Source organism: Phyllobates terribilis, unplaced genomic scaffold (assembly GCF_046119375.1).
Source record: "Phyllobates terribilis strain yellow unplaced genomic scaffold, ASM4611937v1 Scaffold_1__5_contigs__length_1240528914, whole genome shotgun sequence".
Lineage (NCBI taxonomy): Eukaryota > Metazoa > Chordata > Amphibia > Anura > Dendrobatidae > Phyllobates > Phyllobates terribilis.
In genome coordinates this window covers 264,709,168-264,727,121 of record NW_027362761.1, presented here as the reverse complement: position 1 = coordinate 264,727,121, position 17,954 = coordinate 264,709,168, and the positions used below count along the sequence as shown (strand labels likewise).

Here is a 17,954-nt window from a genome sequence, read left to right as displayed (position 1 = left end):
TGCATCCCGATGTTCTGTTTAGGAGCAGGGCTGATTCGATGTGCAGCTGCTACCACTAGAACTCTTTTAGGCTTGATTCACTTTTACAAAAGAGAAGTGCATTTTTTTGCTGCTATTATCAGAGCCTCCTCTTCTTAAAGGACACATCGAGAATGTGCGCTGACGCACCATTCAATAATTGTGGGGCTGAAGGAAACAGGCATGCGCTTCTCTCCGCTGGCTCCATTTATGGGTCTAATAAGGTCACGTATGATATCAATTAGTTACTTAAAAGGGGCAGTACAAGATTAAGGAAACACGGCTGCATTTTTCAAAAGCAATGCAGCACCTGTCCGGCATTGCAGGTTCGCTCTATTCAATATGGTGGCATTGTAATATTACACACAACCTGATTCTAGAAGAAACCACAATGTTTCTTTTATTCCTAACAAACCCCATTAACACCGCAGACCTAGCCAAAACAACGACCCCATCTTCTGACATCACTTCCAGTTCTGAGCCTATTTCCTGAAGCTTTACCACAGACTTCCTTTCTACCCTGCATGAACATGATCTATGGCAGTAATTCCAATCATTGGCACAGCAGGTGTATACTTCTCAGTATTTTGCCCACAATGCAGGAGAAGACTATTAAAAGATAGCAAAGCGTTTTCAAATTGCCCTTTCCTCAGTTCGAAATGTAATTAAGAAATGGCAGTTAACAGGAACATTGGAGGTCAAGATAAGGTCTGGAAGACCATAACAAAATTTTCAGTGAGAGCTGCTGGTAGGATTGCTAGAGAGGAAAATCAGAACCCCCGCTTGAGTGAAAAAGACCTTCCTAAAGATTTAGGGTCATTCCACATCAAAGTGGACCAGTTTTAAAACTCGTCCCCACTCGACCTTCTCCGATTTTGTTGAAAATTTATAAGGATGTACATGTATGTTTGAAAAGAGGTTCTGTAAATTTTTAGGGCCAGATCTCAAATACATTGGGCACTGTTGACCTTTCACTGGAGGTTCCACCAAGCCTGCGGCTTCAGCTAAGAGGATTTTGCAAACTTTGGCACATAGCCATTAGAGTTCTATACTGGCTATGATGCTGAAATTTGGCATACTAGCTCAACTTTTGCGGCTAAACACGATAAAATTATTACCGGCTATGACAAAACAATTATTTCGGCCGCAATTGTGTGTCAAAATAGCTTGTAAAACACGTCGCATAAAATTTATGCCAAACTTTGCCAATATATAACTCAAGACCAAAAACCAATAGTAACTGGTGCTTTGCCCTGTACACCAAACATCTACATGACTTTGCATTGCTGAAATATCACGGTCAAACCATATGTATTTGTGGAAATATTCACACCCACATATGATGAAAAACTTAAAAAAAAAAACGAATTTTACCTATTTTTAGGTCAAATTTCTCAAAAAGGGTGCCCCTAAAATATATTAATTCTGATATAAGAAAGAGCACATTTTTCTCTACAAGGATCATTGTTTTGTTTTTTTGGAGTCTCTCAGTTTAAGAAAAGAAAAATGCCACTGAACATGGTGTTATTTATGCGCGTAATGCATTGATTTTGTGTTTGATTTTCAGATTCTTATCACGTTACAGAGTTGTATTGTTGCTAGCAATGTCTATTATAATCAAAAACCTATAAACCTTTTTATGAAAAGTTATTGACTATTGTTACATTTTAATGCATATATTATTTATTTTTTAGCGATGGAGAATGAAATTGATGAAGAATCGGCCCAGTGCTCTATCGGCCTTGCGAACAATTCGAAGTGCCACCTTAAGACATTCACCCATAGCAAGGATGAGTTGAAATTGTTTACAAGCTTTGGATTGGATGAACAGAAATTGCTGCGTCGACGAGTGGGACTAAATTTTGACGAACATTCACAAATCTGTTTACACCATGAAGATGAAGCTTCATTCTTGACCAAATATGAGCATTTGCAAAAATCGTGTTGCAATCCTTTTGGGAAGAAAGGTCATAACACCAAAAAGAATTTGCGAGCTATCAATTTGTTAGCAGCTGACCAGTTGAACGAATTTACAAAGAATGATGTGAAGCCTGGCCAGAAGATGTGTGCATCATGTCGAAAAGAATTTGCTAACAGAAAAAAAATCAGCTGATCCAGTTTCCTCTGAATCAGATCCAGATGGAATGGAATGTTCTCCTGAAAGTCTAAATTCAAGCTTAACATCCATTGGCATCTCTCCTCTGAAATATCCACGGGTAAGCCAGTGGGATTCACTTGGATATGCAAGGAGAAAGATAAGCCAGGTACAAAATGCATTTTCTAGCAAGATTGCTTCAATTGGAGGGCTTGAGCCGAAAGACATTGAGCAAACAAAAACAGCACAGTGCAAAATGTGTCTGGATTACAATCACCTTTTGGCAGATTTGACGCAAAAGCTGCAGGTGTCTAGTCTGGCAGAAAAGGTCCAAATCTTGAATTGGCACCTAAAAGTTGGTCCATTAAGGCTATATCAGACGAATTCGGTGTCTCTGAACGAATGGTCAAACAAGCTCGAAAGCTTAAATGTGAACATGGGATCTTAGCCTTACCTAGAATCAAGTGTGGCAAGAAAGTTTCTGAGGAAGTGAAGAAAAAGGTGCAGGCATTTTTTGAGGATGATGAATTCAGTTGAATGTGCCTTGGTAAAAAAGACTATGTATCAGTGCGAATAGCAGGAGACAAAAAGCAGATGCAAAAGCGACTATTACTGAGCAATATGAGGGAAATGTTTGTTGCCTATCGGGATCGGAATGCCCTGAAATTGGATTTTCCAAGTTTTTTGAGCTTCGGCCAAAGTGGTGCGTAACCGTTGGATCTGCTGGAACACATTCCGTTTGTGTGTGTACCATTCACCAAAATGTCAAACTAATGCTTGCAGCATGCCCAATCAATGAGGACTACAAAGAGCTCATATGCAAAATGGTCTGTGGAATTGAATCCAAGGACTGTATGCTTGGCCGTTGTGATAAATGCCCGGGTCCTGAAGTTTTAAAAGAATTTCTAGTCAATGTGTTTGTCAACAGTGACCCTGAAGATATTATTGAGTTCAAACAATGGATTCACACTGATCGAGACACGCTTGATACCAAACAACTGACTATAGAAGATTTCATTGAAGAATTGGTTTTGAAAATTTCTAAACTTTGTAGCCATCACTACATCGCCAAGCATCAAAGTAGCTATTTGAAATCGTTGAAGGAAAATCTGAGACCTGGAGAGCTTGTGATCCTTATGGACTTTGCTGAAAATTACTCATTTATTGTTCAAGATGCCATTCAAGGTTTCCACTGGGAAAATAGTCAAGCTACAGTACACCCACTTGTAATTTACTTCAAGGAGTTAAATGGTGAAGCTGCGCAGAACATCAGCTTGTGCATAATCAGTGATTGCTCACGACATGACACAGTTGCAGTCCACACTTTCTTAACAGTAATTGTGGAGTATCTCAAGACTCTCATCTATGGGATTCGTCATATCCACTACTTCAGCGATGGATCTGCAGCCCAGTACAAAAATTTCAAAAATTTTCTCAACTTGTGCCGCCACAATGCTGATTTCAATATCAGCGCTGAATGGAATTTTTTTGGTACCAGTCATGGAAAGTCACCCTGTGATGGGATTGGAGGGACAGCAAAGAGGTTGGCAGCTCGTGCCAGTCTTCAACGCCCAACTGAAAACCAAATACTGACCCCGGTGGATTTATTCAACTTTTGCAACGAGCAACTGCATGGAATCAAATTTTTTTTTGTTCCAAAAGAAAAAATTTACGAAATACGGGTAGTTTAAGAGGAAAGGTTCAAAGATGGACATACAATTGCTGGAACAAGAGAAAATCACCAGTTTGTGCCAATTGATGACAAAAAAGATTCGCATTTCAAGGGTGTCAAATGACCCATCATCTTTCATTGCCCATGTAGATAGATCTGTCAGATCAGAAATGCCTTTTGTGCCAATTGCAAACCTCCAGCCAGGGCAATACATTGCCTGCATTTACGATAGGAACTGGCGGATTGGAAATATTTCTGAAATTTCAGTCGACGACCATGATGCATTAATAAATTTTATGCATCCTCATGGACCAGCTAGCTTCTTTCACTGGCGTGTGAGAAATGATACATGCTGGATTCCCGAGCAGTCAATCATTGCAATAATTCCAGCACCAGCTGCAACAGCAATGGGCCGACAATACAGCTTCTCTGAACCGATTATGTTGCAAATTCAGCAACAATTCCAGACCACTTAGACTGAACATTATGGCTTGGGAACAAACAAAAGATACCCAATATTAGGCTTGGGATCCTAGGCAAAGACACTCACCCTCAGGCTTCGGAACCTGCGATAAAGAGACCGCCCGCGGCTGGCCTTGCACGGCTATCGGCCATGGCTCCTAGGCGATGGGGCTGCCAATTCTCGAAAGACAGCATTATTACAATTCTTAATAGGATTATAATACCAATTCTTAGGGAATTGGTTGTGGTATAACCACCATGGACCAACGCAAGGGTTTGAATAGTGCAGTTACCATTCATTGCTTATTAATAAATAACACCATGTTCAGTGGCATTTTTCTTTTCTTAAACGGAGAGACTCCAAAAAAAAACAAAAAAACAATGATCCTTGTAGAGAAAAATGTGCTCTTTCTAAGGATATCAGAATTAATATATTTTAGGGGTACCCTTTTTGAGAAATTTGACCTAAAAATAGGTAAAATTCGTTTTTTTTTAAGTTTTTCATAGTATGTGGGTGTGAATATTTCCACAAATACAAATGGTTTGACCGTAATATTGCAGCAATGCAAAGTCATGTAGATGCTTGGTGTACAGGGCAAAGCACCAGTTACTATTGGTTTTTGGTCTTGAGTTATATATTGGCAAAGTTTGGCATAAATTTTATGCGACGCGTTTTACAAGCTACTTTGACACAAAATTGCGGCCGAAATATTGTTTTGTCATAGTCGGTAATAATTTTATCGTGTTTAGCAGCAAAAGTTGAGCTAGTATGCCAAATTTCAGCATCATAGCCAGTATAGAACTCTAATGGCTATGTGCCAAAGTTTGCAAAATCCTCTTAGCTGAAGCCGCAGGCTTGGTGGAACCTCCAGTGAAAGGTCAACAGTGCCCAATGTATTTGAGATCTGGCCCTAAAAATTTACAGAACTTCTTTTCAAACATACATGCACATCCTTATAAATTTTCAGCAAAATCGGAGGTGGTCGAGTGGGGACCACTGGTCCACTTGACATGGAATGACTCTTTAGCAGACTCTGGAGTTGTGGTACATTGTTCTCCTGTTTTCAGAGACACGTGCACAAATATGGCCTTCATGGAAGAGTCATCAGAAGAAAACCTTCCCTCCGTCCTCACCATATTATTAAGCATCAGAAGTATGCAAAAGAACATCTAAACAAGCCTGATGCAATTTGGAAACAAGTCCTGTGGACAGATGAGGTTAAAATAGAATTCTTTGGCCACAATGATCAAAAGGTATGTGTGGAGAAAAAGGGCGCAGAATTTCAAGAAAAGAGCATCTCGCCAACCATTAAGCATGGGGGTGGATCAATCATGCTTTGGGGTTGTGTTGCAGGCAATGGCGGAGGAAAACACTTCACAGGTAGAGGGAAGAATGGATTCAATGAAATTTCAACAAATTATTCATGCAAATATAACACCAGCTGTGAAAAAGCTGAAGTTGAAAAGAGGATGGCTTCTACAAATGAATAATGATCCTAAACACAAGTCAAAATCCACACTAGAATACCTCAAAAGGAAAAAATTTGCAGGTTTTACAATGGCCCTCACAGTCCCCTGATCTGATCATTGAAAATCTGAGGCTAGACCTCAAAATAGCAGCGCATACAGGAATCGCACAGAACTGGAAGAATGAATGAAAATCCCTCAAACAAGAATTAAAAGACTCTTAGCTGGCTACAAAAAGCATTTACAAGCTGTGATACTTTCAAAAGGGGGTGTTAGTAGGTACTAATTATGCAGGGTGCCCAAACTTTTGCATAGGCCCATTTTCCTTTTTGTAATTTTTAAAATGTAAAATAAAATATTTTTTTTGCCTAAAATACAAAGGAAATGTCTAATCTTTTAACTATACCAAAACAATAAAAATACGTTTAAAAATTGGCTGCACTGCCAGTCCGGCATTGAAACGCGTAGTGGACAATAAAGAACCTTTTAATCAATATCGCAGCAAGAGACTTCTTTCCAGCAGCGCACCCAATTTTTAAACATGTTTTTATACTGTTTTGGTAATTTCCCTCTGTTGGATCTTTCCCCAGCCACGGGGCTGGCTATCTAAACCTGTATAGTGGTTGTGTGTCTTCACACAACCAACCAAGGTGAGCAAACCTATTGTTTTTACCATCTACTATATTAGAGGTTTACCCTATTGTGTGCTTCTCTTTTCACAGTCACTGTTTATTCATCTTTTAACTTTAGGCCTTTTAGAGATCATTTCATCTTCAACTTGCTTAACTGTTCACAATAATAGTAATTTTAACAAGGGGTGCCCAAACTTTTACATGCCACTATAGGGTTATCTCGATACAGCACTTGCATGGAGAAGAACAACAAAACGAGTATCCCTCATTCACAATCCAGCAGAGAATAACAATATAGTTATTTTGTAAATGGTTACAGATATTACGAATACCATTGCACAGTACCAACATATGTAATACACAGCAAAACATCTATCCCTATCCAAGAGCAGCTCAGCCCATTTCCTCCACTTTCCTGCACACAATAGCTGAATGCAGGTCACGACTTATGTAGGACCCAGGGTGGCCTGTACCTGCAATGTGCAAGGAGGGAGGCTCCAGCAGACAAACAGTGAGGCAGGCAGTAATCTACACTAGCGTTAACCTTTGACTAGGATTTCTGTTCCATAGCTATAGCCCCATTATATAAAACCTAGTCTCCCTCTATATTGCTGCCTGCTAAACGAAACATACGCAACTGGATGGAAGATTTGGAGGCCAGGGTGGATTTCCCAGTAACCATGGCAACCAGGATTTGTCCAGTCCTGCATTAGTAATTAATGATAAAATCAAAAGAAAGGTTCAAAATACAATATATATTTATTTAAAAATACCACTCCTATAAGATTTTTAATGTTACTACACCTATGCATGTCTCTTTCATATGAAACATGCGAAGATTTTTTTTTTTGTCATATTGCCAACGAATTCAAAAATAAAAATATTTTTTGTTGTGTTCCTATGGATGCAATATTACATAAAAATATGTAAAATCACTTAGGGGCTTTGTGTGCCACTCATCATGCTCCATCCACATAACTCTGTCATACTCACGGACCCTTGGAATCCACTCCCGATTCTGGCATCCAACGGCCCCGAGTGAACATGGCTTTAAATTAATTTATTGCAGGGCAATTCTGGTTCCTGTATGGCTACATTATTTTATTCGTCCCTGATGCTATATATTATAAATCTGGGTAATTTTATGTGCTTATTTTTAGACAGGGCTAAGCAGCAGCAAGAAAAAAAAATAAAACAGGCAAACACTATATATGAACAAGAAGGCAAAAGGGACAGTAAACTAAAGGGACATTTAAAAAAAATTGAGCTGAATGCTTCTATGTAAAACAATTGTCAGGAACAGTCGAAAAATCTCAACTGCCAAGGCCAACTGTTCTAAAAGCCACAGGGGAGCAGTCTTATCACATGCTTCCTGAATCAGCAGCTCTGGTGGACATGTGTGCTGCACTGACTCAGATCCAGTGAGAAGCAAGACCCCAGCCCCTAACAGCACACAGACCTCTCCCATAAATACAAGCACACGCATAGCAAGACACACTAACCCAACGTTCTAGGAATGATAGGAGTGGTTGCTATGGGCAACACCTACCGTTTTTTTCCAAATTCATTTTCATAAATCAACCTAATATAATAAAGCCTAGAAGACATTTTGGCACCTACACAATCTTTCATGGAGCTTCATCACAGCGAGACATTCTCCAAAAAATGTACAAACAGACAATGGTAAAGAATAAAAATTAGTGCAAAAGATAAGTGAAAGGGTTGGCTATAGCAACAATTAGATTCATCTCACAGCGGGTGTTTTCGCCATGATGAGATGAACAGTGCCAGATTGTCAAACAGCAAATTAACCCCTTTACCTATGACTGAAAATGTGTGCTTCACCAATCTCAGCATGCAAATTGAGTAGAGAGAAAAAGCTGTCAGGAGCACTGCTGCCTTAACCCCACCTTAAAGGCAATCTGTCAGCAGGTATTTGCTATGTAATCTGAGAGCATCATAATGTAGAGGTAGAGACCCTGAATATAGCAATGTGTCACTTACTAGACTGTTTTGCTATTTCAATAAAAATCAGTGTTTTATCCGCAGTAGATTACCACTAGAGAACGTGTCTCCTTCTAACCTCGCTCCTACCACTGATTAGCAGGTTTCAGTCAATATACACTGTACCCAAAAAGCTGCCAATCAGTGATGAGGGCCGGGTTACACAGAACTGAACAGTCTAAGCTCTGCTAGCAGAGAAAATGGCCACAACTGCTGTACCCAGTAAACTAAGTGATACATCATTGGAATCAGGGTCTCTGTCTCTACACCACACTGCTGTCAGATTACCTAGCAAATACCCACTTACAGATTCCCTTTAAAAGGCACTGCTGTCCACCCTTTCTGATATAATACTGGAGATAACAGGGGTGCTGAATTAAGAAGAGGCTGCTCATGCTGCTGAAAAACCAAAAACCATCGAAGTGGGGTAAAAAAAAAAAAAATCCCAGCATTGTATGTTGTGTTTCCTTTTTCTGGCATTCACTGTGCAGAAAAAAATGACCTGCTCGCATGATTCTTCGGGTCAGTATTACAGGGATACAAAACTTATTATTATTATGGTAATTGAAAAATACAGAGCTGTGGGGGGGGGGGGGGTGCCTCTGGGTTTAGGGACCTGTAACTTTGGTCTGCGAGGATATGCAACTTTCAGCCTGTGTGAGATGGTGCTTCTAATTTAGCCATTGTCTCCTTGTCCTGTCCACCTTTGAAAGTCAGACCCTTCCTGCAGTATATTGCTCCTCTCCGCCCGTCTATAAATGGTACCATCATGTGGTAGAACACTCCTCTCATCCCCTTCTATATAAAGTCTCCTTCTGCAGTATATCGCTCCTCTAAGGTCCACTATATACAGACTCCTACTACAGTATATCGCTCTACTCATTCCTCCCCAAGTACAGCCTCGTCCTGCAGTAGAACGCTCCTCTCATGCCTCTCTATACATAGCAGCACATTGCTTCAACCCCCTGGATAAACTGCTTTATCATACAGCAAACCGCTCCTCTCAGGCAGAATCTCATTCATGACAGCGGGGATCGCAAATGCATAACTCCACTTCTTCTGTACTGCTGAAAGTGTAGGATTGAAATCAGGGATTGCATACGCGTGATGCTAGAAATTCAGCACTACCCATATACCAACCTCAGCGGGGATGTTACATATACTGGGCTCTACAGTTACCGTAATCTAAAAACCATGTGGCCTGTATACGGAACATCACAATGGTGACATCACAGTCCACGTGAGCAGCACATAAGACATTTGACAAGGGCATTAATTTTGAAACCAGGTTCAAAACTGAAATTAAATCATTTATACATTGATATAGGGGAACTTAACCCCTATAAAAATTATACTTGCAGCACAGATTGTACTTATTTTGTTTTACTTACCAAGTCTCTAACTTATATATGTAATAAAACTGGGTATTACCAAGTGCTTGGTGCACCATTCCACCACCTAAATTACCATCTTCCACTTGTCATCTGTGATGATTGACAGTGCTTCAAGAAGTACTGCCGGTATTGAATCCTCAGCCCCACACACACTTACATTACAAAAGCCAACAAGGAGCTCACACAATGTCAGTGTGTGCGAACGCCCTCTCATCCCACGGTCCTGACTGCAGCAGCCGCTTGCTGCACACAGGATCGCACAGTAGAAAGCTGCCAATGTGAAAGGACAAGGAATGAAATTATCTGCAGGAGCCAAGCACAGTGTCAGAATGTTCTCATCTCCACTTCTGTCAGCATCAGCCGTCCACTGCTGTGCAATCCTGTGTGCAGCGAGCAGCCGCTTCAGACAGGACAGTGGGATCAGAGGGGACTGCACACACTGACCGTATGGAAGCTCTCAGCTCCTGCAAGGTCAGTATATGCAGGGCTGAGGGTTCAGTACAGGTAGAGCTCTTTGCAGCACTGTCAATCATCATAAGGGGCACAACAATGCATCGAGCACTTGGCCACGCCAAGGGTGCACTGAAGCCCCCTCATTTTGACTTATTCAAAAACAGTTTTATTCCATACAGTCATGGCTGAAAGTGTTGGCACCCTTGAAATTGTTCCAGAAGATGAAGTATTTCTCCCAGAAAACTATTGCAATTACACATGATTTGTTATACACACATTTCCTGTGTGTATTGCAACAACAAAAAATACAGCGGGGAAAAAAGACAAATTGGACAGAAAAAAAAAAATGGGCAGGACAAAATTGTTGGCACCCTCATCTTAATATTTGGTTGCACACCCTTTGGAATAAATAACTGCAATCACTTCGTATAAGCATCAACAAGCTTCTTACACCTCTCAACTGGAATTTTGGACCACTCTTCTTTTGCAAACTGCTAAAGATCTCTCATATTTTCAAAGGGATTTAAATCCGCCCACATTGCTGGCCACTTCAGAACGCTCCAGCGCTTTGTTTCCATCCATTTCTGGGTGTTTCTTGAAGTATGTTTGGGATCATTGTCCTGCTGGAAGACCCATTACCTAGGACACTAACCCAGCTTTCTGACACGGAGCTCTACATTGCGACCCAAAATCCTCTGGTAATCTACAGATTTCATGATGCCATGCACACAGTCAAGGAACCCAGTGCCTGAGGAAGCAAAACAACCCCAAAACATCTTTGAACCTCAACCATATTTGACTGTAGGTACTGTGTTCTTTTCTTTGTAGGCCTCATTCCGTTTTCGGTAAAGAGTAGAAAGATGTGCTTTACCAAAAAGCTCTATATTTCTCTCATCTGTCCACAACGTGCTTTTCCAGAAGGATTTTGGCTTACCCACATATTTTGCCAAACTGCAGTCTAGCTTTATGTATCGGTGTCAGAAGTGGGGTCCTCTTGGGTCTTCTGCCATAGCGTTTCATTTAATTCAAATGTCAATGGTTAGTTTGCGCTGACACTGACGTACCCTGAGCCTGCAGGACAGCTTGAATTTCTTTGGAACTTGATTGGAGCTGCTTATCCACCATCCTGTGTTGCAACATTTCATCAATTTTTCTGTGAAGTCCAAGTCCAGGTAGATTAGCTTCAGTGCTATGGGTTGTAAACTTCTTGATTATGTTGTGCACCGTGGACAAAGGAACAATATCTCTGGAGTTGGATTATAACCTTGATACTGTTTAACAATTTTGGTTCTCAAGTCCTCAGACAGTTCTCGTCTCCTCTTTCTGTTCTCCATGCTTCGTGTGACACAGACACAATGCAAAGATTGAGTAAAGGTCTCCCGTTTTTATCTGCTTTCAGGTGTGATTTTCATATTGCCCACACCTGTTACTTACCACAGGTGAGCATCACACGCTTGAAACAAAGTTGTTTACCCAACAATTTTGTCTGGCCCATTTTTGGAGTTGTGCGACATGTTCGATTTGCTTTTTTTTTTTCTCTTTTTTTGTGTTGTTCCAATACACAAAGGAAATGAACATGTATATAACAAAACATGAAGAATTGCAATAATTTTCTGGGAGAAATACTTCATTTTCTGGAACAATTTCAAGGATGTCAAAACTTTTGGACATGACTATGTAAATAAGTAAAATCTGAACCAAAATGTATGTTTTTTTATGGGCTAGGTCCCACATATGAAAGTATAAAATGGTGTAATTTCAGTTTTGGGGGTGACAGACTCCCTTTAATAGAAGCATATTACACGCATACATTGCCAATAAAAAGCTTAGGGAGAAATTAAAAAAAATCTTTAGACAACCTCTTAAATACATTTATTCCTTGGGGAGAAAGAGGATAAAGTCAAGAGATGTGTGAGCACAGATTGACTTCCAAGCCTCTCCTAATAAACAGAACCAATCAGCGGAGTTTACATTAAGGGCATGTTTACAAAGGGCAGATACAATGCAAATTTCTTAGTATGGAAAAACCGTAGTATATTGCAGAAGCAGCATAGTGGATGACATTTCACTAAAATCTCATCCATGCACTGCAAAAAAATCTGGACTGAATTCCTGCAGAAACTCACCTGGAAGTTTTTAAGTCACAAAATATCAATTTATTCTGCACACTTACTGCCGATTTTCCATATTAAGTTCAATTGAAAGTTAAACTCCTGACAAGCCAGATTTTTTTTTTGCAATTTTACAGTTTTTATTGAATCAGATCTGCAACAAAAAAAAAACGTAAGTGTGTTGTACGCAGACCTGAAGGGGACTAGGTAAGAGTCACAGAAGTATCAGGATAGGAGAACATAAATTATGTTTTTGCCCTGTTCACAGCTGCAAATTAACAGACAAATCTGCACCAAAATTTGCTAGATCTGGTGTCTCTACAGTCTCTTGTGAAATTGCTTTGGAGTATTTGTCCTAATGGGGCAGAGTTGCAGTACCAAAAAAACTGCCAGGACATGGGCACTCCTGTGTCAGGTACTGCAGACAGGCAGCACATTAGCCATTCCGGATGCTTATCTTTTACACATTAGTGGCAGGTGTGACTCATAAGACCTTATTAAATCCTGAAAAACTGCTTGAGTGACAAGCTGTCAGTGAATGCAAAGAAAATCCTCTGACAAGTGCAGGTTGAAATATCCATATCAGTACAATAAACAGTTTGCTTACACTTGTCCCATTGTGGACACTGAGATATTCATGCAGGACACTTCCTATCTGGCTGCAGGGACATGGCACTTCACCTGTTGTTACAGTGTGTGTGAAGCAATGCTTTGGCTCAGATATGTTGTTGCATAGCAACATAGCATCCTATGTTATCATCCAGCCCTCTCCTTAGTGATACCTACAGACAATAATAATATGGGGAAGAGGTGGGCGACAACACATTTTTCAATAAATAATAGAGCTCTAAGGTACTAAGTGTTCCTTAGGTGAGATATATAGTAAAACTGCCTTGAGAACCTCAAGCCATTTCATCTGAACAAAAGACTGTCAATACCAGGCTTTGTGTAAGGTGCTTGCAGTCTCCAGCACTGGCAGTTGTACATGTAAAGAGTGCAGCATGGAAACGCTCATAGACTCATCACCAGGATGAAAGGATCTGGGACACACATGCAGGTGGAGACAGGGTGGGCATTTACGTATAACAACCATACTAGCACAGACAGCCGAGCTGAGAAATGAGATGTAAACACTGAACGGAGGCGATGCTACAAGAACCAGTCACACAGACAGCTTGTACTGACAATTGTTCAGCAGCAAGTGACACATGGCAACACAGACAGGATCTGCTAATGAGAGAAGAGAAATGTGACAAGCGAAGCGTCTACCACCGTGACAACAATGCAGCAATGAGATGATGTCACTACAGGATTACACTACGGACACTGTCAGGAGCTACATAGCAATACTAGAAATGTGCTAATATGTCAGCCGTTAACATACAAACATTATTTATAAGAGGCATATGTAGACTCCCAGGGCAATTCACACCAAAACACAGCCCTATGATGTTCTGTGTGGCAAAGCAATAAGAACCTTTAGACACGTCAGTAGAAAATAAGCTTCTGGCACTTGAAGTTTGGGTTATTTCCAGACACTCGAGAACCTCCTTGGATTTGTCCAATCAGTAAGAAATGACATCTGTCATCAGAAAACAACCCAACAATAGGGAAAGCCAGAAGGTTACTCTTAAATCAAGGCAGTCAGCATCTGGATATTAGACCTTAAAATACAGTACATTTCAGACTGTGTACTACTGTAAAGACGTCCTAACAGAGGACAATTCACAGGATATTAACCAGGTATTCAGGTGACAAGAACTAGCACAAACAAATAGGAAACCAGCTAAAAGCAGCAAATATCTTGGCACCCTAGTCATCTGGATACAGAGATTTTCTTTACATCAAATAAAGCAAAGTAACAGAAAGACAAGAGACTTACCAAATCATCAATACCAACGACAAAGGCAAACCTGACAGATCTGAAGAACAAGCTGCTGCTAGATAAATAGTGTGTATTTGGTGTATTTCCAGGAACGTCATGTCTATATATACACAACCAGCAAGAGAACATGTATAACCAGCGGCATCCAGGTCCCCAGGAAGTGCAGGGTGACAGCCAATAAGGTCTCTATTAAAACTCTACCTAATTATGCAATGATGCTACCCCCTGCAGCCAGTGGGTTGTGACCTTCTGGAGTTTAGGGAAACTGTGAAGGTCACCATTCCCATCATCATATACCTGCATCTTTGCGCTGCCGCCACAGCGGACATACACCTACACATTGCTGACAATAATCTACCTACTGTGCATCATCACAGCCATGATAGTAGTCACACAGCTTTCCTATGATCCCCTGAATTGTCCCTGTGGCACGGATGACCTGTGAGCTCTCCTGACAGGTCAGTTTAAGTTCATACTCATTCATTACATGAAATTCTGGTGCATCTTTCCTTAGAACGGTTTTGTGCTGTTCCTCGGTTATTCCTCATACTCACTCCCCTTATTAAAGAAGTGTTTCCCCTACATTGTCCGAGACCATCAGCACTGGCTGGACAGTGTCAAACATCCCCAACTGGTAATACCAAGAGGTCAATTTATTCATACATTTCTAGGAGGAATAACAGAGGAACGGGACAATGCAGAATTTGAAATAAAGATCCAGAATTGGTATAATTTTGGAGACTGCAAGCCTTTAGCAAGACAGGTCAAGAGAATGGCACCAACACAGGAGCCGACATACTATTGGTGAAACCACACTAGGCCCCAAGAGATAAAGGGTCCCACTTTCACCTCTAAAGGAGCAAGCAGCTTCTGTCACAGACACAAAAGGGGCCCATGTTCTTGCACAGGGGGCCCTCTTCAGTCTGTGTCAGCCACTGCACCAACATGTCCTCCAAGTTGCTATTTTAATGCTCTCCAATAACACTTACCAAATATTAGCACACAGCAGCCGTGTTATCAACAAACAGAAATCACACATTGCATCCAGTGGGAAACATGAATCAATGAGTATGGGTGATCTACCAAATACATTTATGGAACATGGACAAGACTAATGCGTGCTAAGGAAATAACCTGTGGACAGTAAAAGAGTTTTCACTAGCCAGTTTACACAAAGCAATAGCCAATAAGGGACATTTTATATATAAAAGGGGTTGTTAATCCTGGATAAACTTTATAAAACCTTCAGGAGTGCCTCCCCAGTGATCAGATGAACAACCCCTTTAAAACTTCTGCTCTCACTAATAGCTTTCGTGAGACCAGCCCTGGCAATAACACGCTCTCATCCGCTGCGGATCACGGACACTTCTGGCCACAATCGCATTGTGTAAACAGACCCCTATGAGTGGATTTAGCAGGCCATGGACAATGAGGACTCCCAGGCAGGTGGTTTCCACCTGACAGGGAGCAATGACAAGTGGGGAAGTCCTGAGTGGACAGATGACACACAGAATGAGGACACAGAATGAGGACACAGAATGAGGACACAGAATGAGGACACACAACACTGAGCATTACCAGTGAGAAGAGGTTAGAGTGACAGTCCTCCAGGCTCGCCCCGTTGGCTGCCCAGTTCGCCGCCGCAGTCATGATCCTCCAGGTGCCTGGCTACCAGAGCTGGGCATGTCTGAGAGCTAAAATCCTGGATCCGATCCGAAATGGGGCAGCCTGCAGGCCAGGCCCAGGCCGATCCTTCCTGTGGGAGGGGGGCGCACACAGAGCCGCCGGGGATGACGAATCACAGACGCCGGCTGCACACAAGCATGTCCTAGGCAGGGCCGGGCCAGAGGAAGGGGGACAGCTCCGAGAGCCCGGACCGGGCTGATAATCCGGCGCGGAGAAATGAGTCACCCGGGTGGGGGAGGGGCGGCCTGAAGCCTGGGATGTGAGAGGAAGAGGAGGGGAAGGAAGAGCAGCGGCCTCTTCTCTGGGAATGGACGGGAGGGAGGCTGCGCGGTGCCGGGCTCCCAGCCAGGGGCCCCGGTCAGGGCCACATCCGCTCCGCGCTCTCACACGGGGGCTCCGCTACTCTGTGCCAGGGCTGGCGGCGGGAGACACACAGTAATGGGGACTGAGGAGAGACCGCCCCGTGTCACAGTAGGAGGCCTCAGGGGCCTAGTCCAGCAGCGTCCTCACTCAGTGCCAGCAGCTCCGGGCCTTGCCGTGGGGCCTGTGCTCGGCCCGCCTCCCCGGGGGGCTCGGTGTACAGCTCGGCTTCTGGCCTCTCCCGCCGCTCGTCTCTCTCACACACTGACCAGAGCTTCGCCTCTCTGACAGCAGCAATGGCGTCCGGCCGCGACAACACGGACTCTGGTTGGCCGAGAGTGTTCACGTGACGGGGCGGTGAAGTGAGGGGGGGCCATCTCCGAGCGCCCGCTGTGTCTCTCGCAGGCCTCACGCCTGTGTGTCCCTTGCGGCGCCGCCAGAGGTCGCTGTGTGCATGGGAATCCTTAGCGCTGAAGTGGAGGCTATTAATAATGTGATTGTCAGCGCCGCTATTGTTGTCGGATCAGTAATCTTATTATTTGTGTGATGCCTGAGATCGGGGCCCTCCTAACCCGATTGTCCTGCACGGGGCGCTGTGTGCAGTACCAAGCCCAGCCGCACAATGGATGCGCGCCATTCAGGAACAAAGTGCGACATTCAAGCAGGTCAGCGTCAAAGACGCGTCTGCCATTTTCTAGTAATGACTTCTAGTGATGCACGCCTGCCATCACTAATAATAACGGGGTCCCTCCCGCTGGATGGAAGTGCTTCTCCTGCCAGGTTCACTCCTTCTCAGCTGCCATTTCTTTCATAAGTTTCTTCTTGCTCTGCAGTACCAGTCATCCAGCTTTCCCAGGTGCCGGATCTGCCTTGTCGCTTGTCAACTAGTGGGCATGGGCTTCAGAGACATGTCTGCTCCAGAGCTGGGGTCATTACCACACCCCTCTGTACAGGACACGCCCACACGGGACACGCCCCCTACACAAGGGACATGCACACACAGGTCCCCTCCACACAGGACACGCACACACAGGACCCCTCCACACAGGACACGCACACACAGGACCCCTCCACACAGGACACGCACACACAGGACCCCTCCACACAGGACACGCACACACAGGACCCCTCCACACAGGACACGCACACACAGGACCCCTCCACACAGGACACGCACACACAGGTGCCCTCCACACAGGTCCCCTCCACACAGGACACGCACACACAGGATCCCTCCACACAGGACACGCACACACAGGTGCCCTCCACACAGGTCCCCTCCACACAGGACACGCACACACAGGACCCCTCCACACAGGTGCCCTCCACACAGGACACGCACACACAGGATCCCTCCACACAGGACACGCACACACAGGATCCCTCCACACAGGACACGCACACACAGTACTGCTCCACACAGGACACGCATACACAGGTGCCCTCCACACAGGACACGCACACACAGGATCCCTCCACACAGGACACGCACACACAGGTCCCCTCCACACAGGACACGCACACACAGGTCCCCTCCACACAGGACCCCTCAACACAGGTGCCCTCCACACAGGACACGCACACACAGGATCCCTCCACACAGGACACGCACACACAGGTGCCCTCCACACAGGTCCCCTCCACACAGGACACGCACACACAGGACCCCTCCACACAGGTGCCCTCCACACAGGACACGCACACACAGGATCCCT

General features: G+C 43.4%; 1 protein-coding gene across 1 annotated transcript in view; it reads right to left on the bottom strand.

Moving 5' to 3' along the window:
• MED13L (mediator complex subunit 13L) overlaps window positions 1-16,580 on the bottom strand; it is a 156,414-nt gene extending 139,834 nt beyond the window's left edge. Inside the window, exon 1 of the mRNA XM_073672062.1 lies at window positions 15,772-16,580. Coding sequence (XP_073528163.1) covers window positions 15,772-15,843 — 72 coding nt within the window. The 5' untranslated portion in view covers window positions 15,844-16,580. The remainder of the gene's footprint in view (window positions 1-15,771) is intronic.
• Between the last annotated feature and the right edge of the window lie 1,374 nt (window positions 16,581-17,954).